The sequence below is a fragment of the Manis pentadactyla genome, chromosome 1, assembly GCF_030020395.1.
Source record: "Manis pentadactyla isolate mManPen7 chromosome 1, mManPen7.hap1, whole genome shotgun sequence".
NCBI classification, from domain to species: domain Eukaryota; kingdom Metazoa; phylum Chordata; class Mammalia; order Pholidota; family Manidae; genus Manis; species Manis pentadactyla.
Window position 1 is genome coordinate 6,626,790 of NC_080019.1, and position 26,491 is coordinate 6,653,280.

General features: G+C 42.2%; 1 protein-coding gene across 1 annotated transcript in view; it reads right to left on the reverse strand.

Annotated features, from left to right (window-relative positions):
* Positions 1-26,491, reverse strand: part of MSRA (methionine sulfoxide reductase A) — a 376,285-nt gene that overhangs the window by 213,294 nt on the left and 136,500 nt on the right. The window contains exon 2 of the mRNA XM_036888793.2: positions 10,433-10,501. Coding sequence (XP_036744688.2) covers positions 10,433-10,501 — 69 coding nt within the window. The remainder of the gene's footprint in view (positions 1-10,432; positions 10,502-26,491) is intronic.

The following is a 26,491-nucleotide window of genomic DNA, read 5'->3' on the forward strand; positions in this document are numbered from 1 at the left end:
GATGAAGGTCCTACTCCAAGGGAAAGGAAGCCTGGTGGCAAATGAAGGTAACAAGAAATTCTCCCAAGTACAAATGAATGTGGGTGTTGGAAGCAAGACGGATGCAGGCTTCCTTCTACTTGACCTGATGTGTGGCAATATTGTGGAAGTTAAGAAACTAGAAAAGTGTCCTCACATAGAAAGACACTTGAGATTCAATGGACTGCATGGGGATTTTTAGGGCACACCAGAGACTAAAAAATAAAATTTCTTTTCCCACAAAGGAAACAGCACTGATGACTGAGAGAGCTTAATTCTGGAAAGCCGCATCTGAGGATGCTTTCAGTCATCTTAGGAATGGTAAGCCTATCTTTAAAATATCTTCTTGAGTTTGTTCATGAACCTTCATTAATTCTTCCATATTACCACAAGTCTTGGAATCACAACCGAGATTTGGAAGGATCTATGGTGGGATGTACACCAGAAAGACACCCATCTGGCAAGCACCACGCCGGTCCCAAAGTCACTGGGCTCAACGAGGAAACCAGGTCTTGGTCAAAAATAATCCTTTGTCCAAGTGCTGGGAACCAGTGACACAAGAGGAAGGTGAGAGGTGCTTGGCATACTAGCTCCCGGTGTGCAGGCACCTGGGGCTCGCTCACACTCCGTACACAGAATTTTGGTCACGCTCACAGGAGCTTCGTCATTCACCCTCTTTTGGCCAAAGATGAGCCAGGCTGAACCACCACTTCCCAGGGAGGGTCAAACGCTTTGTTTCGCCTGACACCACTTCCTTGGGTTTCAGAGAAGCCATTTCTAGCTACTCCTGGAAGAACAGAACTAGCACTGTCTGGTTTTGATTGCCTTGAAAAAACTATGTTTTATGGGACCTAAGAAATTTCCTTTAGAGGAATTATTTTATACACAGAATCATTCCAAAAGAAGAATTTGGGACACTCAAACACGAGATAATAAAAATAAAGTGAGATGAAAAGAATCTGAGTCAGTAAACAGCTCCCCTTCTCAAATCTCAAAATGTTTGGCAGTGAGAACCAAGGATAGTTTTACCTATTCCGTGAAAACTGAAGGGCAGAGGGTATGAAAATGCACTAATAAAAGTACGTCTCCTGCTACCCTTGACAGCAGTCACGGTATTAAGCCAAAACAGGAGGACGCGCTCCAGGTGAGGCGCCCAGCTGTCGGTCTGCACAGTGGGCAGCCGTCCTGGGGAGGTTTTGCCATTTCATGGCTACTTATCCATTTTCATCATTTTGAAATTTTGAAAGCACCCCGCACCCAGCAGCAATACGGCCCCAGCCCTCAGGCCCTCCTCCCTGAAGTTGGTTTTTTCGTCTGGGGTACTGAGGTGCAGGACTGGGACTGGCCTGGCAGCGTGTCCCCTGCTCACAAGATTTAGGGCAAGAACAGTACAGAAGGTGACGGCTCCCCAGATCCAGCTTTGGGGGAGACATACCCACCTGCCACCTGACTATGGACCTGCGTCTTTGTCTTACCCAAATCTGTTGAGACAATCTGTCCACTGTGATTATAGTTTCAAGCATTTGACCAAATAGTTATAGATGTCAATAATTTGGTTAAATGCACAACTGGAAATAGTCAAATTAAAGAAGTTTCCATTACTTGTTAAATCATTTGTCACTTAAGCAACTATATTTATATATGCTTGTGACTCATGAATATGCATTTAACCCTTGCTCAGTAAATATGAGAAAAATGAAGCTAATTTCCTATGTCAAGGTAACCAATAGTTGATAAAAAGGGAAGTTTCTTTCTACGGCAACATTCTAGTTCATAAATAAAAGGAAAGGCTAGAATTAAAATATCACCATCTTGCAGCTTCTAATAAAATAATGGATCTAGGCAATGATCGTTAAGGGCTGCTAACTTCACCAAAAGACAACCAGTTATTAAATGCTTCCTAATAGTTTTCAGACCCCACCTATGGTTTCTGATCAGGCCTCTAATGCCCAATTTGTGAAAAATGCAGAGGCCTGAAATATGCGATCATCCAGTCCAGACTGAAGGAAACAGGAGAGAATTATCTAATTTCTTGAACAAATAAATTTCAAGGGGAAAAAAGAGGTGAACCTACCAATTAAAAGAAACTAAGTATTTACATCAACCAATTGCAATGTATGGACTTCATGGAGATCTTGTCCAAAATAAAAAATGGTTTGTAAAAGCATTTGAGGCAATAGTATAAATATGAGTTCCTGGGGTATTGGATGATATTCAGTAATTTTTTTTTTTAGGTATAATAATGGCATCATGGTATGCTTTCTGAAAAGTCACTCTTTTAGAGATCTATACCAAAATATTCATGGATGAAATGGTATAACTGAGATTTGCTTTGAAATAAGCTGGGGTGGAGGACAGAGTGTGAGATGCAAGACGTTCAATTTAATGAAACCCCATGGAGGCTGAGCGAGGCTTTATGGTACTAGTCTTGCTATTCTTGTATGTGTTTGAAAATTTTTACAATAAAGGATAAAATATTTTTTTTAATCCACTGAAAGTAATGACATTGACAGAAAATTCCCCAAGAGGTTAACTGGTCCATCAGTTGTTTTTAGATACACTTGTTTAGATGGGGGACGTGTGGGCTGAACTGCCCCTGGGTGGGTGTCGGAAGCCCAGAGAACAGGGGTGTGACTGACAGCTCACGAATCTCCTCCGGCTTTTTGCTCTAAGGGCTTTGGCAGCAGCACTGAGGACTCTTTTACAGCACACAGTGTCCTCCACATAAGTACCTCATGGAAAAAAACGTCTTTCTTGTTCTGGAATCAAGAAATTCTAAGATTCCCCCAAGCATGTAGATTTTTGGTATCATTAAGTAAAACTGAAACCAATCACCACTTCATATTAGGATGGCTGTTAAACAAGTAACAAGGGTTGGGAAGCATGTGGCGACACTGGAACTCTTGTGCTTTGCTGGTGGGAATGTAAAATGGCCCAGCCACTGTGGAAAATGGTATGGCAGCAACTCAAACAAATGAAACACCGAATTACCGTAAGATCCAGCAATTCCACTTTGAAGCATATTCACCAAAAGAACTAAAAATAGGGTCTTGAAGAGATATTTATACCCCCGTGTTCATAGCATGGGCCTATTTTGGCTATTCACAAGAGCTAAAAAATGGAAGCAGCCCAAGTATCTACTGATAGATGAATGAATAAACAAAATGTGATATATACGTTTGATAGAATATTACTCAGCCTTCATTCTCACCTGCCACAACACGGATGAACCTTGAGGACATTATGCTAACTGAAATAAGCCAGAAACACAAGGATACATATTGAATGATTCCACTTAAAAGACAGACCTAGTCAGAGACAGACAGTAGAATGGTGAGTGCTAAGAGCTGGCAGCAGAGGAATGGAGAGTTTTTATTTAATGGGGGCAGAATTTCAGCTGGAAGAGATGAAAAAGTTCAGAAGATGGATGGTGGTAAAGTTTGCAGAACAATGTGAATATACATTGTGCCACTCAACTGTATACTTAAAAATGGTTAAGATGGTAAATTTTATACTATGCATATAATATGCATAAAACCACAGCTTTAAAAATCTGAAACTAATCATACAACTAACTGGTCAGCATGTCACTGCTAGGAAGTATGCAGCCCAATTTGTGGCCAACTTTTACAAATTATAATGTATCATGGCATGCAGTCTTTATATGTTTCATTTCTCATATTTTTCTTTGGCCTACTATTTACCTAATTCTAATGTATGTTAGTTTGCTATGCCTTATATTTAGTTTCATTTTCCTTTATTTCATTTTATAATCACGACAAAATAAATAGTTGGGAAGAGTGACAGCAAGAGAGAGACTATTCTATTTTATACCATCTGCAACATGGGGTTCAGTATTTTTCTTAAAAATGCTAGTTGAATTAAATTGAACAATTAACTTTCTTGGTTTTTGTTGTTCTCCATCCATATCTGTTTCTCATTTTAAATAGGTTACTTAACAGAGAAGCAGTAGAAATATGTTACTCCCATATACCCTATGAAGCATATATTCTCTGAGAAAATTTAAGAAATTTCTGCCACATTTGTAAAATCAATAAATCCCTCTATCATTTCCAAAGCTTAAAAAAATAAGTTGGTCAATTGGCTGGTCATGTATACTAGTGATAAGTGAAAAAAACAGTCACAACTGATCAACTCTATGTTGAGGCCGAAAGAGAAATAATGGCATTTTCTGAGAGACCCTTACTGATTCAGAAGGAAGCAGACAGTCTAATTCAGACCAGTAATGGCAGTGAACCGAGTAGGAAGTTTAATCAGGGCTGGCCAGTACCCAGCCAATGTTGGATTTAACCTCAACTCACGCTATTAGCCTTCAAAATCCCTGAGTTACAGGACTTATCAGGCATTAAGGAGAAATATGGATCAAATGGAACTGATGGTGGAGTCATTGGCCCGGGGCCTTGACCAGCTAAGTCCTGACCCAGGAGAGCCAGTGGCCCCAGGGAACACGCCCGGCTGGCCCTGGGAGCTCAGACAGCACACTCCGGCTCCCCACCCCACCCCCCAAGGCCTTGATGCACTCTCAGGACGTTCTCAAATGACAACCTATGACGTCAACATTCTACCCAGATTTTCCAGATGAAAATGGGGCTTAGGGCAGGGAAGACATCTGTCTAGAGTCATACACCAAGGTTTATCTGACCGCAAAGACTTCTGTGAATTCTGAATTCTCTACAACTGCCTGGGGAGGGCTTATTTTCCATTTCATATATGCTTTCCAAATGGCTGGTGTTGATAGGTTTGTGATTCCTAAACAGGTGAAGGGCTACTTTACATAATTTGATTTACTCCTTTCTATGGGGCTCCAATTCCATTTTCTAAGCACAGAAATGCCCATCCACACTCCAGCACCCATCATCACCACCCCCTCACCTCACCACCACAGGTTACCCCCCGACTCCACACTGGTGCTCTTGTGGACCAGGAGGGCTACACCACCCTAGGCAATGTCAGACAAACCAAAAGGAGTTTTCAACAAGCCTTTGAAAGGTCATTCTGCCTTCCATGCATTATCTGACTTCTCCACACCAAGAAAAAAATTGAGATCATTGCACATCCAAAAAAGATATATAAAATAAAATGTGTCTTAAAACATGTCTCCACAGGATGAATCACTGTCCCGTAAAGGGGCCTCATCTACCATGAGAGGGAAACCTATTTTTGTTTCCCCAAGTGCCTCGTCATTTAAGAAGTTTGCACCAGTTAGCAGCCTGCTGTTCTAACAGTCTTGTGAATTTAGATTGTTTAGTTAATTATAAACACATTTCAAAGTCATTCTTTCTGGCCTTTCTCCTAGTATGAGTGACTGCCACTCCACAGCTCACAGAATGGTCTTCAATCGTTTTCAGTCAAGGTTCAGAGAGAAATATGCCACACCGGGATTTGATTATTTACCAACATAATGTTGGATTCAAGCCAATGAGACACCAATATATTTTCCTTTGAAGTCTGACATATTGCCTGCTGTTTTCAATGCTGTTTTCTTGGCTGGCAGACAAAATAACTGTGGCTGTTTCAAAATTCAACTCCAATGCAAGTTGGCAGTGGGGGAGGATGGGGGTTCATCTTACAGACACTGATCTCACTCCCCTTTGGGGTGCTTAAGGTGAGCACCCCAGAGTGGGGGCATCTATGGGCCTCCAGTCACTGCTAGCTGCTCTGGAATCAGGCCTTCCTTCCACATAGCTATTCAAGGAGGAGTCTAGCAAATTCTTGGCACCTTGGCTACAAACAAATGCGTAATGAGATCATCAGCCTATCTTCATGGTGTCTTGGATCGTCTTTTGCTCCCTTGTGTTTGAAGAACCATAAGAGAACCTGACAAAGAAAACAGGTTCTGTGGGGGTTTGAGTTCACAAAGCCATTGCTGTCAGGCTCTCAGGAGCATCAAAAAAAACCCCAAGACCCTAAGAACCCACTGAGGCCCTTCTGCTGTTGGCCCTCCCCAGAGAGACTGGACGTGGGTTTCCAAATAGAATCAAAGAATTTTGAGTTACAAGTAATTTTTACAAAAAAACTTACCATGCTGAAACAAAGTAACTTCTCACTGAGAAGAAAATATCTTAAAGGCCAATTAGTCCCACTTTCCAGCAGGTTAGGAATGGCTATCATTTGAGTGCCTCTAGTGATGGAGAGTTCATTACCTGACATCATTGGCTGGTATTAATAGTAAAACCGTAAGGCTATAATCAGATCAAGTTCCCACTTCTTACTGAAATGCTATGAACCAGATTTTTTAAATATGGCTTAACTTTTAATTTATAGCCATTAAGAAAGAATATGACAAAATTGAGTAAAATTTCAGAAGTATGACTACTGGTATTGATGCTATATTACATATAACTTAAGTCTGTTGCATTACAATATTTTAATTTGTTTGCTTCATTTTATATATCTAAGCTCATTATTCTTCAATTTCAACTTTACTCACTGTCTTTATTACTCTTGGCACAATATTTTATAATGTACACTGTCGTTATAGGGGGAGATAATATAGCCTAGTTGCCTGAAATCCTCCAGGTTTATACCTCATTATTTTTACATAAATTTTAACAATGCCCTTTTCTCTCTCAAAAGTATCCCAGTTTGGACGATTAAAGTATAGTACTTGGTCATAAAGTTTAAGTTTTAAAAAGTTGTATTTCATTTTTAAAAATTGTGTTGCAAGTCTTCACAAATTGAGACAGGAACCCCAACCTCCAGCCTCTCTGCCCTCTTCTCAATTAAGAAGCTTTTGTTTTATTTAGAAATGATAAATCATCTTGATGGAGCCTTTTCAACGATGACTAGCTGCTCCCTGCCCGAGAGCCACCACCGTAGAGAGGCTGGAGCCCGCGCTGTCTGCAGGGAGGAGGTGCCCACCGCCGACAGAAGGTGGCTTTCATGAAGTCACTGAGGGCCGGGGAGAACCTTTCTAAGCCAGGCACAGCGTGTTGGCAAATATGATGTGGATGCCTGAGAAAGCTTTCCCTCTATGGGACCAGATGTTTTTCATCTTTGGGTGCCTCACTTTCTCTGCCTCTACAAGAGTGCAGGGATGCCCGCTTCACAGGGCTGTCATAGGAGTAAAGGAATGGTCGCCAAAGGGTGCTCCCAGCTACTGGGAACAAAGGCATTAAGTAATGGCGAAATGTTCATTCTGCTTCTCCAGCTTGTGAAAAAGAGTTCCCACTGACTTGTAAGAGATCATCACACGCAGATGAGGAGAAGCCATGGGAAGAGCAGAGCTGTTAGCATCACCAGAGAAAGAGCGACATAGAAAGAAGCTACAGACCATGGCCACAGAAAGACAAGGACTTGCCTATGGACCGCCAAAGAAAATCTGAAAAAAAAATGAACATATTAATGTAAAAATAGTCCGTGAAAATTATACGCTGGAAACTAAGGGATTAAGGGATCCCCTATGTACTCTCTGGTCCCTTGGTGTAGAAGCACGCTCGGGTTCCCCCCTCTGGAGTGTGCCCTTGTCCCTCACCCTCCGTGCATTAACTTACATCATTGTCTCTAATCTAAATGCCTCACGGCAGTTTCAAGGCCACTTTCAGAGTGGATTCGCTGTAAAAGTTCCTATTTAGGCAGCATTCTGTGAGGGACATGCAAATGACTCACCAGTAGATAATGGAACTGAAACTGGTGGTACTATTTTGGCATAAAATATTAAGATGCTGAAGAATGACTTTGGACAAGTAGAAAGTGCCACGGCTGCTTTGGTGAGCTCACACGCAAGCAGATGTAAGACATCCCCTGCACATTAACACATGCCACTAAAATCAAATGGGGGAAAACGGTAAAGGGAAGAAGATGTCACTCCAAGCAGTCTTTTCCAGACAAAAGCTGTCTCTCAAGAGCCCTTCAGAGCACTCTGGGAAAGCACAGAAATTCACAAATCAATTTGCTAAATTGGCTTGGCTGGAAATCACGTTTCTGTGCATAGATCCCAACTGAAAGGCATTTCTGAGTCTACTAGACTCTCTCAGAGCTTCGTCCACCAGTGCCAAGGGTCAGGGGACGCCCTAAAGGGAGCGTGGACCTCGGGGTCAGTTAGGAGTGGGCTCGGATTCTAGCTCCACCATCACACTGGCTGAGTGAGTGACTTGGGACAAGTCAAATGACCTCTCTGACCTCTCTTATATAATCCTACAGCCTTGCAAAGTGCTGGGAGGATTAAAGGCCCCCTATATGTCAGAGCTCAGTGCTATACTTAGCTTGACCTTTTCAGTATCACTGTAAACAATTCAGAACGAGAGAAGCACACCCCAAAATCCATCCCACACACTCACTCCACTAGGCCCGGTGTCTGGACAAGTAATAGAGAGAGAGAAGTGTTTTAAAAACATGAGTATAAAATGCCTGCATATACTTAACCAAAATAGGGGCTTTAATTTAACCATTTGGGAGAGCCAAACATCGGTTCTAATAATGTAATTCTTAGATGTCAAAAGATATTCTTTTTTACGATCTGTATGATTCTGTGGCTGTAGAGATTATGCACAGGATTCACCTCCTTTAAAAGCACACACTCTGGCCATTCTCAGGGGGCCTCCTAGGGACTGCCTGTCCCCAAATGAGCCTTAGGTCCTGAATACGTAAGAGGCAGACACAAGGGGAAGGGCCTCGGAGCAGTTCATGGGCCCCCTCCAACTACGGGTGCCAAGGCCAAGGCTTGGACACGGGCAGTTGCTTGGGTTAGGATTTTTACAGAGCCACTATAAACCAAACCTGTGACTAAAAAGCTACCACGGTAATCTTGTCAGAGCTTTATTCACTGATAGTTCCAGCTCTGTAGCCAGTGTCACTGGCCCGCCTGGTACTGGGGCCTGTCCTTCACGGAGGAAGTTTTCCTCCCATATCACAACAGAGGGAAACCCGCTAAACTAGGTCAGTCTCACTTTACATTTCCCAGAAGAACATGGAACCGAGCATGTCTAACATGTCTAGCATGTCTGCGGTTCACAAATGTGAAAGACCCAAAAAAAAAAAAAAGGTCATCAGAAGAACCCTTTGAATACTGATGTGACAGCTGCTTCGCCTGGTAACAGACACCGTGCTGGGCGTACAACTTACGTGAAGTGGCACCACGGGATGTGATTCCTCAGAGGAAAGTTAACCAATCAGATATTTAGCACACATTTTTAGAGGGTCCGTGATGCTTTTTCTTCTAGGAAATGCACATTCTCCATTTACATTTCTGAGCATAATAATTTCTAACCACTGATCAGTGCATTTTAAAAAGTGGTAGCCCCTACAGAGCAAGATTTACAGACACCTAGGCAGAATCAGCTCTGTTTCCTGACTCTCCAGCGGTTAATCATCACTGATTACGAATTCTGGTTCCATCTCTGGGATTAAGGAAACATTTTCCCCTGAATATGCTAATTTAGAGAAAGGCTATCCTGAGGCTAATTTCTGGCTCAAAGACACTTCAATGCTTAAAGCAGTTCTACATCAAAGCCCTTGTCAAGACTAGGGGCGGAGGCAAGCTAGATGAGGGCATGCAGTCAGGGGACCTCAGGTTCTCAGGATGGCAGAGATCACAGAACCTGTCCAAAGGCTGAGGGGAAGAAACCAGAAGAGAAAAAAAATGAAAATCCAAGGACAGAGGTGGTCGTCCCAGAGGGAGTGGTAAAGGATGCCCCAGGCATTGTTGCAGAGGCAGGGAAGGGGAGACAGAAGGGATGTATATATAAGGAGGAAAAGGGAAAGAGGTGGGAAAATGGGGGGAGAAAGGGGCGAAGGCAGGTAAAGACCTCTTGAAGGAAGTTCAGGGACATTAAATATGGAAGTGAGGAGACATGACTTCACCACCAAAAGGTTTGGCATCTAACAGAGTTCTGCTCAGCCACACAATCATATATTGTAAATATATACAATATAGAAATACATATACACACACACACAGGGATTCGATGTTATTCTGTTTAAAACATTTGAATTGATGTTTCTTCCTAAGGAATATGCTCAATTCATGATGGAGGAGAAAGAGATCATTCAGTTAGACTGAGTTTCATGGAATAAAAGCTCAGAAATGCTTGAACTCCAGCCTTTAAACAAAATTGTGTATCAATGTGGCAAAAAAAAAAGAAAAGAAAAGGTCCCCCCTAGGAAAGAAACACTCAAACCCTAAATTATCAGGTTAATTTACAGTGTGGACATAAGAGCAAATACAGTTTTTCAGTTGGTTTGCAACGTGAGAAAAGAAAGCATATTAAATTCTATAGAATGAGCCTCCCTGATCCCAGAAATAATAAGAACTCAATAGTTTTTTGGCTCCAATGACTTGTAAATATCTACAAAAGCCCAGATTTTGAAGCCCTGAGGACACTTTCTAAAACTCAGAAATTTGGCACTAGTCTTTGCACACAATTTGGATTTTCTTTCAGAGTTGATATCTTACCAAATAGAGCCATCTGTGCTCCCTCTGGGAAAGGTTCGACTGTTCTATTGCCATTGACATGATGTTTGGCTAGGAAAAAAAAAGAAAAGCAAGTTAAGTGTAAAGTTCCACACACACACTAACACATGTCATTAAATGTGTCAAAGAGCCTATTTCTCAATTTTAGTTAGAAACAGCATCAAAGCTTACCCTCTTAGAGTGTTAATTCTGTTATTTTTAAGCTCAGTTACAGAAGAACCTAGTGATGGTCAAGTTCAGGCATGTTGTCCTAGAAATGAGCATGTGTGCTGAGGCCCAAGCTTGCGCAGGGCCGGAGCCGGCCATGGCAGAGCCAGCCCAGCCCCAAAGCTCCTGATTCCTAGCCTGAGGCTCCCCACTGGGCCAAGCTGTGCCCTGGAGCCCAAGAGAAGCTCCAAGTTCCAGGGTGAACTGGGTTGGCTTCCCTTGAAGACTCCTGACTGATCTGGGCTGTAAAGACAGCTGGGTAACATTGGGACCAATCTTTCAAGGAACAGAATAGCAGAACACACCATTTTACAACAATTCCAGCTCTGTTCCCAGCAGCTGAAGACACTCGTCTTCTTAAAAACCAGACATAGTCTGGTGCTTCCTACTGCTCTTCACCCACCCTGGTCCCTTCTGTCAAATCACCCTTCCCACCAAGTGCAAATCGGATACTCAGAAATCAAAAGTGACTAGATTGTGGTTCTCCAGCCGTAACTTGTTCCCAAACCCCCACACTGCAACCAGATAGAGAGTATCTGAGTGGGTCCCTCTAGGAGCACTTTAATATCCTCACCAACTTTGAAATATGGGCATTTATGCTGGACATATGTAAGAGAAGAATGGCTAAGCGCTTTGCCACTGCATCATGTAGCACAGTTTTTTATTTTATAGGTCACATTAGATTTATTGAGCTTTGGCAAAGGGCTCAGCACTAAGGCCAGACTCCGAGGGGTCTACAGGGGAAATATGCCTCAGTTTTTGCCTCGAGGAGAGCAGTTACCTGCAAGAGGTAAAAATTTCAAAGGTGAACTTCACCAGAATGCTTACAATTGTGTGCTAAGTCCTGGAAGGGGGACTAAAGGACTATAAGACCTCATAGAAGAGGGAGGGCTGTTGGCAAGTCAGAGCCAGCAACCCGGAGGAATTGCAAGTAGTGTGGAGTCTTAAAGGACAGGCAGGATTCAGAGAGGCAGAGGGTGAGGAAGCAACTTGGGTGAGAGCCAGCAGTATGTGTAGGTAAGGCCCCGTCCTGCACCAGAAGAGGCTCGGCTGGGTGTAGCAGCAGTGAGATTCAAGCAGTGGCAGTGAAGCATGGATTGGCAGGCAGGGACCAGGTCATGCAAGATCTCAGAAATCCCTCCAAAGCCAGGGGACCCCAAGGTCTGTAGCTCCACTGCAAGTCTTTTAGAAACAGAAGGCTTATGAGTCTCAGGCTAGGTCAGACAATCCCTTTGGGGAACCAACCAGTTCAGGACCTTCCACGGATTCTTAAGTAATTATGGTACTATCCTAAGAGCAGAAAACCTGGACAGAGGCGAAAGCCAGCCCAGGGTGAACAAGAGTGCGAGCCTCACGGTAATCTCTAGGTACCAACTGGCACACTTAGCCGATGTAAGATGAAAAAGGCCCCAGGTGACCGTGGGACTTTGTCAAGCACTCCCTGTTACGGTCAGGGCCACTGGCTATGCAACCCAAGCAAACACGACGAGGCCCCATGTGGAGGCCACAGCTCAGGTCTATGGCAGCGCCCCCCACCCCCACCCGTGCCAGCAGTTCTAAGGACATTTGACTTTACACATATCAAGAACGGCAAACCCATTCAAACTCCTTGACCCAATAATCTCACTCATAAGAATTCTACCCAAGGAAAAATGCAAGAGAAAAATAAAGGTGATCTGCATAACAGTATTTATTGAAGTATTACTTGTAATAACGAAATCTAAAAATCTAAAAGTAGAGAAATTGCTTAGAAAATTATATATAATTCATGTTTCCCAAAGCATGGAATATTATGCAACATATTTTAAATACAGCATCTTAGCGGTAGATACAAATGTGGGAAAATATTTGTGATAACTAGAAATGAAAACAATCCTATTACAATGTTGGATGTGGATTATAACTACTTAAAACATGAATGCTAATGGGAAAAGCCTGACACAGAAACACGCAAAAATGAAAACAGATCATGTAAGATATTTACTTTAATTTCCTTTGTCATTGTGAGATTCTTCTTTTCTAAGAATGTGTGTGTTTGGATTTTTAAAAATCAACAAAATTATAGATTTAAAACTTTTCATCCAGAGTACTTGGTTTCCCAGGACAGTTCATCAAGTCTTATTTACAGCTCAGCAGAAACATGACACACTTCTAATAAAGAGTGCCGCCTAGTTGACATCTCCCCTGAGAGTGCTCAAACGCATCTCCAACGCTTGATGACCTTCCACTCCAAACTTGACCTCTTCCAGAATCCCCACCGCACGAATTGGGCCGCCAGCCTCTAGCATCTCGCATCCTCACCATTCTCTCTCCCTCACTAGCCACATCGAACCTACCACCAAACCGAGCTAATCTTGCCTTCCCCTTCTTCCCTGCACCACCAGAACCATTCCAGTCCCAACTACATGGCTTCTTTGCCTGGACGCCTACAAATGCCTTGAGCTCTCCTAGATCCCCTCTCTCCAATTCATTCTTCCCTGGTGTAGCCGCAATTGCCTTTGTAAGTTACCAAAAACTCTGATTATATGACAAACTGCCCCCTCCCCCACCTTCATGGTTTCCCTCTGCTCTTAGGCTAAAGTCAAAACTCTACATATTACGGGCACACCTCAGGTACTGGGGGCTCAGCTCCCGACCACCCCAATAAAGCAAATATCACAATAAAGCAAGTCAAATGAATTTGTTGGTTTTCCCATGCATGGAAAAGTTATGTTTACACTATGCTGTAGTCTATGAAGTGTGCAATAGCATCATGCTTTAAAAAACCATGTAATACCTAATGAGCATTTATAATGCCTTCTTTTTCTTCAAACTTGGTGGTACATTTCACAACAGAAACAAATCAGACTGACGAAACAGAAAAGTCATTCACTGATTGGGTACTAACTATTGATTACCAGTAGAGCATGAAATGAAGACAGGAGGTGTCTGACAGGGACATCTGTTGCCTGTGCACAGCATGGCAGATGCCTCCAATCCGGCCGATCAGGCAGATGTCCTGGCCCCTGCTGCGTGGGGCCGTTCCAAAGCCACATGCACCAGAACAACCTCTGCTGATGGCCGTGACGTGTCCTCAGTCAAGGGTATATGAGGACGAGGACAAGATTTCCATTTATCTTGAAAGCCCAGTGTTGAGAAATGGCAAGGTTAATTAGAGCACAACTGGGTCAAGGTTAACAGCTGGAGAGCTTTCAATGGGGATTTGGGTGCATGTACAAAAGCTTTAGAAGATGAAACTGACACTGCTTTTTCTTTTGTGTTGTGAATGTCTAATTAGAACTTGACTGTTTCCTTTCTCAAAAAAAATAAAATTGTTCAATCATGCAATAAATTTGCAATAATGCAAGTTAAGGCATAAACCAACCGGTGATTAGCTCCACATCCTGTGCTCAAACCCAGATGGCTAATACTGGTATTTTCTGGGTGAGGGGGAATGGGGTTCCCAGATAGGAAATGGCAGAAGAGAAGTGGTGCGGGGAAGGTGGGCCCCTGACCCTCAGTATTCTCCTGAAGGTCCAATCTCCCGTCTTGGTGACATGGTGACGCTACCTGGAGATTCCAGGAGCTACTGCTGCGGTCCTGGGAGTCCTGCTTGGCCATGGGGACCAGATTCACCCCAGGACTGGAGAAGCCTTGTATATTTCAGACTACAGCCTCCAAGCTGCAGGTCAGCGGGCAGTGCAAGGCCCCCCATCACATCACTAACACTGCCAAGCCCAACCCGTACTGGTCCAGTTCCTATCTGTCATTCACACCACTATAAAGCTTAGGTTTAACCTAAGTAATAAAAAAAATCTGTCACGTCCCCAAATAAAATATGGCCTCATAGTCCCTCCCACTATGTTTCTTTGTAGCTCTTACTCCAGGTCACAACTTCCTGGTGTCTCAAAGTTCAAGGCGGACTGGAACCAAGTAGGGTACATAATTGGCCCACAAGCCCTCGTTTGGACCAGCCTCCCCAATCTCCAGCAGAGGGGCCCTCAACCACACTGACAGAGCATTCTGGGCCCCAGCCCCACCGAGGTGCCCTCCACAGCATTTGAGGGATGCTTTGATAACTGTGAGTGTTGATCTGTAAAGAAGGGGAGCAGGAGCCCAGACTGGTCACCTGAATACAGACCATTCAGGGAGAGGACAGGGCACAAGGCCGAGGCACCATGAGTCCCTGTTGTTTTTGTCCCTTACAGTTCCCATAACTTTCGGCTATGGTGTTTTAAGGTGAAAGTCAACCCAGAGTGGGTTTTGCCCCCAAACAGTGTTCTCTGGATGTGAAGTGGGAAATTACACGGCCGTGTGCAAATTACTGTGGGGTACTGCTTGTCCTGAGGACCAACCTCTGCTCTCCACCCACCCTGTGGACGAGGAGGGCGTGCCTCCTTACTTCTGTCCTTCCTCCAGTGAATCCCATCTGCTACCACCATTCACCATTCGCCCTTCTCCCTTGGCTTTGGGGGCAGCAAACCTAAGACACATCTCCCAGCCAGTAAAGGAGTCGACGCCCCAGCTCATTCAGCGTCCTTCTGCAGAAGAGCCTGAGTTTCACAAGGCCCCAGCAAAACAGGGCAAAGCAATGCCAGGCCTAAACCCCAGCCTACACAGTAACATTCTGGTGAGGTGTGAGCTAATCCTGTGGGTGGGTCTTCAGCTCACACCTCCTGGCAATTACATCTGGAGTGTTAGAATGTGCCGGGCGCTAGGTGTTGTGGGAGCAAGACAAACTTCATAGACCCGACCCTCAAGTACATCCATTTAACCGACACACTTGCTGGAGAACTCTAAGGGAGGAGTTCCAGCTGAAAGAGTGCGGTAATGACATGCCTGCAGTATTTTCTAAGGTCTGCTCAGTGCACAGGACCATGAGCGGGGGCACAAACCCGGAAGAGCGACGCCAAAGGCACAAGTCCCCTTCCGTTCCTAAAACACTGGCATGTTTGAATCCCTGACCACACAGTGCCCTGGAGAGGGAAGGAAAGCACCGCGATGGTACCCACAATGAGCGCACAGGAGGGAAGCCAGAGGCTCTAGGAATCAGCGTCAGTTATTTCTGCCTTTGCCCCAAGCAGGTTTCTTCTGCGTCTGTAAAAGACGAATTTCATCACCCTAGAGAAAGTAGAGGGAGGACAGGAACACAAATCACACATAAAAAATGTTAAGTATGTAAATAACAGATTAAGTGCACGAATAGAGGCTCAGCCACACAATGAGATACTATTTTTAATGCAGGATAATGGCAAAAAGTACAAAACCACAGCTGACGACTGCTGAGGGTGCTGAAGACGGGCTTTCTCATAGGCTACCTGTGGCAGGAGGAAGAGCTCCTACCCATTTGGAAAGCAATCTGGCAAGATGCATCCTGAATGCCGGAAGTGCTTAAATCCTCGGCCCAGCAATGCCAAGTATTGGTATCTACCTACCTTAGGAAAAAATCAGAACTGAGGCAAAGGCTTCCAAAGATGTTTTTTTTTTTTTTACAACAGAACTATTTATACTAGGGAGAAACTATGAACAACCTGAATGACCCAACACAAGGGGAATAACGAAGTAAATGGTGACACGGTCTTAAAGTGGATTTTTACATAGTGATTTTAAAAGCATGATCACTAATAGGTTTTTTTCATGACATCAGGAAATAATAAAAATATAGGAGAAAAAAAGCAAAATACAGGAAAAGTATCCTCCACAATTAAGAACAAAGGCACAGAAAAATACCCAGAAGGAAACAGAGTAAAAAGGTAACAGTGGCTGCCTCTATATGCTGAGTTATTTTTATTCCTTCTTTACATCTTTATATACTTCCACATTTTTCCTAAGCAAATATTTCTTTGGTAAATCAGTAAACTATAAAAAGAGGAAGAAACCTAAAAAGCAAACTTGAAAAAGAAGAAATCTAGACCCTATCAAATATATTTTCAAGTTGTAAAAATCTGAACAAACGTCCCCTTGAGTCCATTTCCTCTGTTCTGAGTGGAAAAAGCAAGAGAAAGCATAAAACATCTCTTAAATGAAAATAACTAATGAGCAGATTATTTCCTGCTTGATCACATAAGGACTCATCAGAGGGCCCTTTTCTCTCTAGGCTTTTGATGCCTGAAACGCCTCCGCTGGCTCCTTCTGCCCCCGCCCCTGGGGGGCGCCGGAGCCCTCAGGGACTTCCATTCTCAGCCCGGCCAGCTGCACGGCTGGCCTCACGGGCCCCGTCTGACGAGGGCCACCCGGACAGGGTGCCTGACTTGGGCAGGGTTCCCGAGCTTATGAACTCATAGGCAGGCATGTGAGGGGGGGTGATGAAGGGTGACAGAGGGACTGCAGGGGGTTGGGGGTGTCTTCTCTACCCCCAGTAAGTCAAGGCACAGGGATCACATTCTGCCCAAATAACATCAGGGTTCAGAAAACCATTCCTGAACACAGGTACGTGCAAAGCACTGGGCTTCCTGTCAGCTCTACAAAGATGGGAAGATGATGCCTACTTCTCCTTGTCAGGCCAGCAACCACCCGGTGCCACTCCGGAGGGCTGCTGGTCTGGGATACCCACGAAGGCTTCTGCATGAGCGGCACCGCCTGCAGCTCTCAACACGTCCTCTCTTAACAACCCCCTCTTACCAGACTAGCCCAAGTTCATAGCACATCACCCCAGTGGAAGCATTCCATCATCATTCATTTAATTTTTGGAAGAATTCCATTTTCGCTTTTGTAATACTGTTATTAACTGCCACATTTAAGAACCACGTCTAACTCTGGCATCTGTGATAAGTATATAATATTGATGGAAAATTTCCAGCTGACTTTGATGAAATCTCCCTGCCCCCCTCTTACTACATGTAATTCCCAATGCCTGTCAAAATTAGATAATTTTGAGTATAGAAATTCCACTTAAAATAAGCTTATTTTAAAGCTTAGAATCTGCACGTCTGCCTAATGAAAGTGACGTCCCTTTGAATAACACCGCTGAAAACCACCGTACTGAAACACAGGGCTGTAAACCAAAATGATTTTCTTTTATTCGGAGGTACCTGTTTTCTACTGATCCTAAAACATATTTTCGATTTTTAAGATGAATGTTAAACGCATCTATAAAGGATCCCACAAAAATCAACACTGCTGTCCTCCAAAGTAGGGGAGCCCGGCCCCCGGCTCGGACTGCTTTGGCCCCTCACAGGCAGGTGAGGCACAGCCGTCTGCTGGCCCCCAGCACTTGTCCGTATCAATTCTGCCACATTAAAATAATCAGCGTTGTGAGGGTGCCCGAGTCCTGCGAATGTAATCAAGGCATGAGACCCACGGAGGGATGCTCCCACCCTATCGACAGCCCTGTGACCACTGGGACCTGACTGCGTGCCGCCGCCCCGCTCAGTCTGCCTTGACAAACGGCTCCCTGCACCACGCAGAGGGGCGCAGGGGCGGCTCCAGCAACGCCGAGCAGCGCGCAGCCGGCCCGCCTTCCCTGCGAACACGTCGCCCCCCCCCCCCCCCCCCCCAGGCTGCGCACGGCCCCTCCCGGCACCGGGTCCGCCTGGAGGCGCCGTCAGCTGTCAATCAGCCGCGAGCAAGAATGGTCCGCTAACTCCCCGCCCCTGCACCCCGCCCCCTGTGACAGTGACAAACGATCAGCGCTGGGCCCAGCTGAGCCTGGCGCGCCCAGACCTCCCGCGCCGTCTGTTCCCGACCCACACCGACCTTCCCCGCCCCCGTCAGCCCTGCAAAGCGGGTCTGCCGTGGGGTAAGGTCGGATCCGTTTGCTTTATTGTTGCTATGCTTTCCACGGAAAGGAATTATGACTCTATTTCTAAATAGAAGCTCCTGGCCAAAAATGGAGTATGCAGTTATAAATCTTTACAGGGAACTTGTCTCAATTCTCTTTTTACATTAGAAATGAAGGCGATACAGCTAAATATGAGACTTTGAGAAGAAAGAGGAATAGTTATAGATAGGGAAAGAGGGAAGGAGGAAGGGAGGCAAAAAGACAGACTAACATCAGCAAGTATTTTTGCCTTTCTGGAATTTGGTTCATTTTGATTATTTCTCTGTCCCTCCTGCCTTCCATCCTTTCTGTTTCTCCCTTGTAATTTTCTTCCATAACAGAAGCCAGGGGTGTTTTAAAATCTATTTTGAATTTACTGAATAGAGGTCATGCTCACTACTACTAATTTTAAAAGCCATTGAAACATTTTACATTTCCCTCAAAAAAAAGATAAATCAAGTTTTTACTAGGAAGTCTCCAACTGATTTTCCATAAATCATGGAAATTTTGTTTTTAAATCCAGCTCTGCATGGACCACCCTAGATTATCAGAAAAACAGCACATGTCAATAGTCTACTCTGAAAATGTCACCCAAGGTCCTGTCAACTTGAGAGAGGTTTGGCCACATGGCTGGTTAAGGGACGATGGATAACCCAGTACATACTCATTAAAGAATAAGATGGACAAAATCTTCATCTACAGTTCTGCAAATGACACAGGAAGGCACTGATTTTTATACTTGTCTCCCATGAACGAGTGATGCAAAACTGAACGTCTGAACTCAGGAAGTTAAGTGGCAATGGGGGTGGCTCTTAAAACACACTCTGGTCATCTGACTTAATGGAGGGACAGAAATTAGAAGTGGCAGTGCAAAGAATTTGGTTATCTTCCTTGAACTGATGCTCAAGCAGACCCTTGGATATTCAAGTGATATTAAGCTGCTGAATTTGGAGATTCTTGATTAGTTAGCAGTAGATAACTAATAACTGATGAATTCTCTTAGGGATGGACTAGAGCATCGTTGAATAAAGAGTCATGTCTGAAAATACCAAGCATGTGGGAAGCCAGGGCAGTGGACTTCCACTGACCCTCTTCGAGGGTCTGAGTGGGAATCTATCTCAGCTGGAAGGCTAGCAGCTTCCGTGGAGATATGGGCTGAAGCTGGCATAAGGCAGGCCAAAACGTTTCTGATGTACTAAATCTGATCATGTGCTTTTCCAAAGTACCTGATTACAGTCCTACAATGCTGCAAAAGGAGAAGATGGCTATAACCTGGCATAACTCAACTATAAAGGGACTTAGTGCAGGCACTGCAGAAAATCTGATTTTGAGTAAAATTATGTCTTGATGGGTTTGCCAGACTCTTAATGCTAAGAGTAAATTATAGTAATCTCTATTTTCTGTCACTTTATCTTCCCAAAAGACTGATAGCTCAAAATGTAAACTGTTGTGGGGAAAGTATCTGGAGAGGACCTAATGAAATGCAGGCAAGTCCCCGACTTCAAAATGAGTCACATTTCAAAAGCATGTTTGTAAGACAGACATCTGGGATATAGAGTCCATTTTCTCATGAACATGCCTTTATAAGTAGTGGTGAGCTAGCCCACAAAGGCCTACTCAACTTACAGTGAGTCTCAAATATAACTCTTTCTTAGGATCCTAACCACCATTAACTCAGTGTGAAAATATACTCTAAGTTCTACCCTACAACATTAGAGCACACCCTACATCATTAAGTTCTACCCTACAACATTAAGAACAACTTGACATACTAGTCAAGTTGGTTGCAAGCTATAGCAGAGAGGGGGAAAAAAAATTTTTGCCTTACTTTCCCAAGCTGCCCAGCTACTAACTGGACCATAGAAAGAGATCTCTACTTTATTCATCACTGTGGAAAACAGGTTTCTTCCCAAGGAGACAAGGAAATCCCTAGTAGCACAATAACTGTTCAAACCTAATGCACATTCTAAATGCAGTGGTCTCATTTCAGATAAGAATGTGAAGCTGGGTGGTTCTGGCTCAGGGTTTCCCACAGGCTGGAATTAAGGTGTTCGCTGGGGCTACAGTCTCACCCAAAGGCTCAACCGCGGTAGGATCATCCTCAGTGGCAGGCCTCGGTGAGCATTAGCACAGATACTCCCCAGCTGAACCTTCAGAACACACCACACAGATGACATGTTGACTGTAGCCTGAACCAGAAGAACCCAGCTAAGCCATGCCCAGACTCCTGACCCAAAGAAACTGTGAGATAAGCAATGTTTGTTCCTTTAAGCTGTTAAAATGTGAGATTCTTGATTATATAGCAATAGATAACTAATACACTGACATGTTTTAATAAAGGAAAGATTATGTAATTTTCAGCAATGGACAACTAATGACATAAGCCACAAGATCAATTGATTGCAAATCAACCCCTGGAACATAACCCATTTTCTACGTTGGAGACTCACTATGTAATTTATTTTCTGCACAAACTTTGCTCCCTACTGTGCTAGAATTGTTCAGGCATTCCTGAACCACTAAAACCTAAGAATAGTAAGTAAAATATCAGAGTAAGGCTTTTAGCACTTCTGCAATAATTCTAGCAATTTTTATTCATTTGAATTATCCAGAGGATTGTTAGTTGTTTTTCCTGCTGTTTTGTTTGGGGAAGCTGTATCTCTCTGCCTCACAGGGCTTACAAAAACAATGAAGAAAAATGTTTTTCCAAAATTCCCAAGGACTCTAGATTTAAATTCATGCCAAAGGCCTTAACTGCAATGGAGAAAATTTTCTGTATTTTGATGGGGTTTTGTTTGGTTGACTGGTTGGTTGGTTGAGTTTAGGGGCTTTTTTCTTTGACTAGACAGAAGTAAAAAGACAGCCAAGTTATTTCAATTCATAGTGGTACCTATAAGAAATAGATTTTTTCCCTTTTCCTATAGGAATTAAAATCAAATCTAAATATCAAAATTGTTGCTGATATTAAACTAGGTTTTTTTGTTAGCTTTGATATTTTATCCATAGATGCTTAAGGTACTTCTATTCTAAGCAGCAAAACAGTGGGATCCTATTATATCCTGTGTTTACTGTACCTCAAGAAATTCTAAACATTTCTGCTAACCACCATGAAGTAGTGGATGAGTCAGGCTGGAGCTGGTCATTTCACTGATGTGGGAAATTGTGTTCCTTTCTTGTTTGCTAAACTTCAGTTCTTGCAAAATATCACTCACCACACTCTGGTCTTTCCCACCCACACTTTAGTTAAATCCCAAGCTAAGACACATGGAGCAGGGTGAGTGAAGGACAGAGAAAAAAAATACCAGTTGAATACACAGCCATGTCTCCTGCCCTTCTTGAAAATGAGGATAAAATCCACAAGTCACAAAGTCCATAGGTCTCAACTCAAATAGTGCTTACAAAAAAATCTTATTGTAGCAGTGTGGACCCAGTCAGGAGACAGAAACCACACAAGTTAAACAGGGGAATCCTAACATAAGGAATATTAACTATGATTAAAAGGTAACTACACCATCGAAGGAAACTTTCTATGGTACTCTAGGGCTGTGAGTACCCAAGGAAGGAGACATGGAAGGGTTCAAACCTCATTGGAGAGGGTGCAGTTAAGCCACTAGACAGCAGAGTTCACTGGTTTGGACAGGCCAGAGCCGATCTAGAGATGATGGGCAAGCAATAAACCACCTTCCAGAAAGCAGGTTGTCAGAAACCAGTGACGTGAGTGTACAGTGGAGCCCAGGTAACCCAGGAGGCCCTTAGACTGTCTGTGGGGACTCTAAGAATACAAGGACAGCACAGGGGCTCTGGTTTCCTTATCGAGAGGGATATAAAAAAATGTAGCACCAGGCCAAGGCTGTAAAGTCACAGAGGGACTGAGTTCTAGGCCCAGAGCTGGGGTAGGTTCCATCAGAGGTCCGCACACCCACACCACCACCCCGGGCCCACAAGGGAAGTGGCAGAAGAGGTTCTTCCCCTCACATCTCCCCAGTACCCTCTACTGAGAAAGAGCCCAGCACCATGCTCACAGGAGAGGAAAAATACCAAAGAAATTCCTTTATCACAGAGCATATTAAGAAAGTATTCAGAACAGAGAGGCAATAAATAATAACATACCTCTAAAGACAAATCACTAAAAGTGACAAAAGAAGAATCTGAATAGAAATTCTAAATAGAAAACTCCAGGTTCATACAGTTTCACTGAGAAATTCTAGATATATTTAAGGAAGAGGTAATACCGATCCTACATGAATTTCTTCAAAACAGAGGACTGTTCCCAGCTCATTTTTATGAGCCCAGCTTTACCCTGAAAACCAAAGACACAAGGAAACTATAGACAAATCTCCTTTACAAACACAGACACAAAAAGTCCTTTAGTAAATACTAAATCCAAGAATATTTTCAAATATAATAATCATAGTCAAGTGGGGTTAATCTAAGTAATTCAAAGCTGTTTTAACATTCAAAAAATATAATCAATGTAATTCACCACACAAACTAAAAAAGAAAACATGTATATATGGAACATCTCAACAAATGCTAACAAAGCATTTGACAATATTCAGCACATATTCATGTATTTTTTTTTAATTCTTCATAAACTAGGGAGAGCTTTTAACCAAAGAATTTCTGCAAAACATCCTACAACTGTCATACAAAAAGGAAAGTAGAAGAAAAACTAAATATGCATGCAACATAATAGTATAAATAAAAATCACTAAGGAATCTAACAAGACACTATTTGTAGTAAGTTTATCAGGATCACAGAATACTAGGTCAGTATGCAAAAATAAACTATTTTTACATAATTGTAACAAATCAAAGGAAATTGAAAGAAAATTTAGTAATATTACTTACAATAACATCAAATATGAAATACTTAGGGAGATTTTAAACAAACTATGCATAAAACCTGTACCCTGAAAACACTGTCAAATTTAGGAGCAGCTAAACAAATGGGGAGATATACCATGTTAATGAATTGCAGAGATTTGGTATCCTTAACATGTCAGTTCTCCACAAATTAATCTATAGTTCAACACAATGCCAGTGAAAACTCCAGGAAGCTTTAGTAGAAATTGACAAGTTGATTCTAAAACTTATACGGAAAATCAAAGGATTTAAAATAGCCAAAACAAGACCTGTACACTGAAAACTTTACACACTGATGAAAGAAATTGAAGAAACACAAATAAATGGAAAGATATTTTCTACTCACAGAACAGAAAAAAAAATACTGTTAAAACGTGCATGCTACCCAAAGCGATCTAAGATTCAATATAATCCTTTTCAAAATTCCAGTCATTTTTTTATAGAAATAGAACAATCCCAAATGTGTATTTAACCACAAAAGACCCCTAATAGCCATGAAAATCTTAAGAACAAAGCTGTAGACATTACACTTGATTTCAAACTATAATACAAAGTTACAGCAATTAAAACAATGTGGTATTGGCATAAAAAGACACACAGCTCAATGAAACAAAGAGAGCCAAGAAATAAGCCCACACATATGGTCAAATCATTTACAACAAAGGATCCAAGAATATATAATGGGTAAAAGATAGTCTCTTTAATAAATGGTGCTGGGAAAACTGGACAGCCACGTGCAAGAGGATGAAACCAGACCACTATCTTACACCATACACAAAATCAACTAAAAAGGCATTAAAGACTTGAACGTAAAACCATAAAACTCATAGAAGAAACCAGTGTATAAGCTACTTGACACTAGTCTTTGCAATGATTTTTCTTGAATCTGACAACAAAAGCAAAGACAACAAAAGTAAAAACTAAAAAGTGGAGCTACATCAAAATAAAAAGCTTCTGTACAGCAAAGGAAATCATCAACAAAATGAAAATGCAACCTACTGAATGGGAGATAATATTTGCAATCATATATCTGATAAGGTGTTAATGTCCAAAACATATAAAAGAACTCATTAAACTCAACAGCCCCCCCCCAAAAAAATTTCAATTTAAAAATGGGCAGAAGACCTGAATAAACATTTTTCCAAAGATGTACATATGGTCAACAGATACATGTAAAGGTGTTCAACATCACTAATCATCAGGGAAATGTAAACCAAAACCATAGTTAAGTTACATCCTCACAACTGTTAGAATGACTACCATCAAAATGACAACAGATAACAAGCGTTGATGAGGATGTGGAGAAAAGGGAACCATTGTGCATTGTTGATAGGAATGTAAATTGGTACAGCCACTACAGAAAACAGTATGGGATTCCACAAAAACCTACAAATAGAGCTACCACATGATTCAACAATTCCACCTCTGGGGAATCCAAAGGAAGTGAAATCACTATCTCAAAGAGTATCTGTAACCCCATGTTCATTGCAGCATTATTTATAACACCGATGACATGGAAACACTCTGTCCCTTGATAAATGGATAAAGAACATGTCCTATGTATAATGGAATATTACTCAACCATAAAAAAGAAGAAAATTCTGCCATTTGTGACATGCATGGACCTTGAAGGCATTATGCTAAGTTAAATAAGTCATATAGAGAAAGACTGTATGATCTTATATGTAGAACCTAAGAAATTTGAAATCATAGAAAGAACAGATTGGTAACTGCCAGAGGCAAGGGGCTGGAGTCAGGGAAATGGGTGAAGGTGGTTAAAAGGTACAAACTCCCAGTTATAAAATAAGTAACTTCTGGGGATGTAATGTCCAGTATGGTGACTATAGTTAATACTGGATTATGTATTTGAAAGTTGCTAAGAGAGTACATCTTAAAAGTTCTCATATCATGAGAAAACAATAACTACATAAGGTGATGGATGTTAACTAAACTTATCGTGGTAATCATTTGGCAACAGATACATATATCAAATCATTATGCTGTACACCTTAAACTAATGCAATGTTATAAGTTAATTACATCAATAAAACTGGGAAAAATAAATACAACAGCCAAACAATTTTGAAATAGAAATTGTAAGACCTCTACCATCTGATTTCCAGTTGCTATGTTAGAGTGATCAAGGGAGTATGGGGTTGGCATTAGGTCAGTCCTGTGAATGAGAGGAGAGAAAGAACAGAAATGAATTTTGAGAAAGGTGCTGGAGTAATTCAATCAAGAAAGGATAGTGTTTTCAACAAATGGCACTGCAACATCTTGACATTTAATGGGACAAAATAAACCTTCATCCTTACCTCACCCCCTTACACAAACATTTAGCTGGAAATGGATTATAGATGTAAATAGAGGAGTGCTCACAACCCAATACAGTTCTCCATTCGTTTTGTCTCATTCACTTGAAGTGTACACTGTGGAAATTAATCAAGAACTGAAAACTTTCCCCAAATCTAAGTCTACCTTTATTGCTAGTTTCACATCCTAAAAAAACAATCTGAACAAAACCTTACAGAAGCGAAGAGACTATAACAGGGCGACATAAGGGGGTTGCTTTGTAGTGATGAGCCAGCTTTGTACGCTGATCTTGGTGATAGTTACACAAATCTAAACACAATAAAATTTCGTAGAACTACACTCCGAAATTGTGCACGTGATATAGTAAATTTCAATATCAATTTCCTGGCTTTGACCATATCCTATGATTACATAAGATACTATCACTGGGAGAAGCTAGTTGAAAGGCACACTGGAACTCTGCTCTTTTTGCACTTTCTTCTGAGTTTTAGACTATTTTAAAAGAGAAGTTTTTTAATATCATGAGAAATCCTCAACATATCAATATTCCTTATTGTCTGAAAAAAGAATTTAGAAATACTCAAGGCTTATAAAGCAAGTTGAAAAGATTTTCCTTACCAGAACGTAATTTTCAAAGTTCCAGAGTACCAAGCCATCCATTTAAATTCCCTATTTGTAGTCTACACATATAACCATTTCAAATGATTGAATAATTGATAGTTCTATATCTTTTGTACAATAGAGCTACTATAGAATGGCCTTTAAATAGAGAAATAGCCAGAATACAAGATCTGTGTGGGCAGATAACCTAACATGTATCTGACACACTTGAAGGACCTTCTAAACTTAACAATCGTAATAGCAAAAAAATACTACTTGCTAGTAATAGTATAATCAAAACATTTTGGGAACAAATA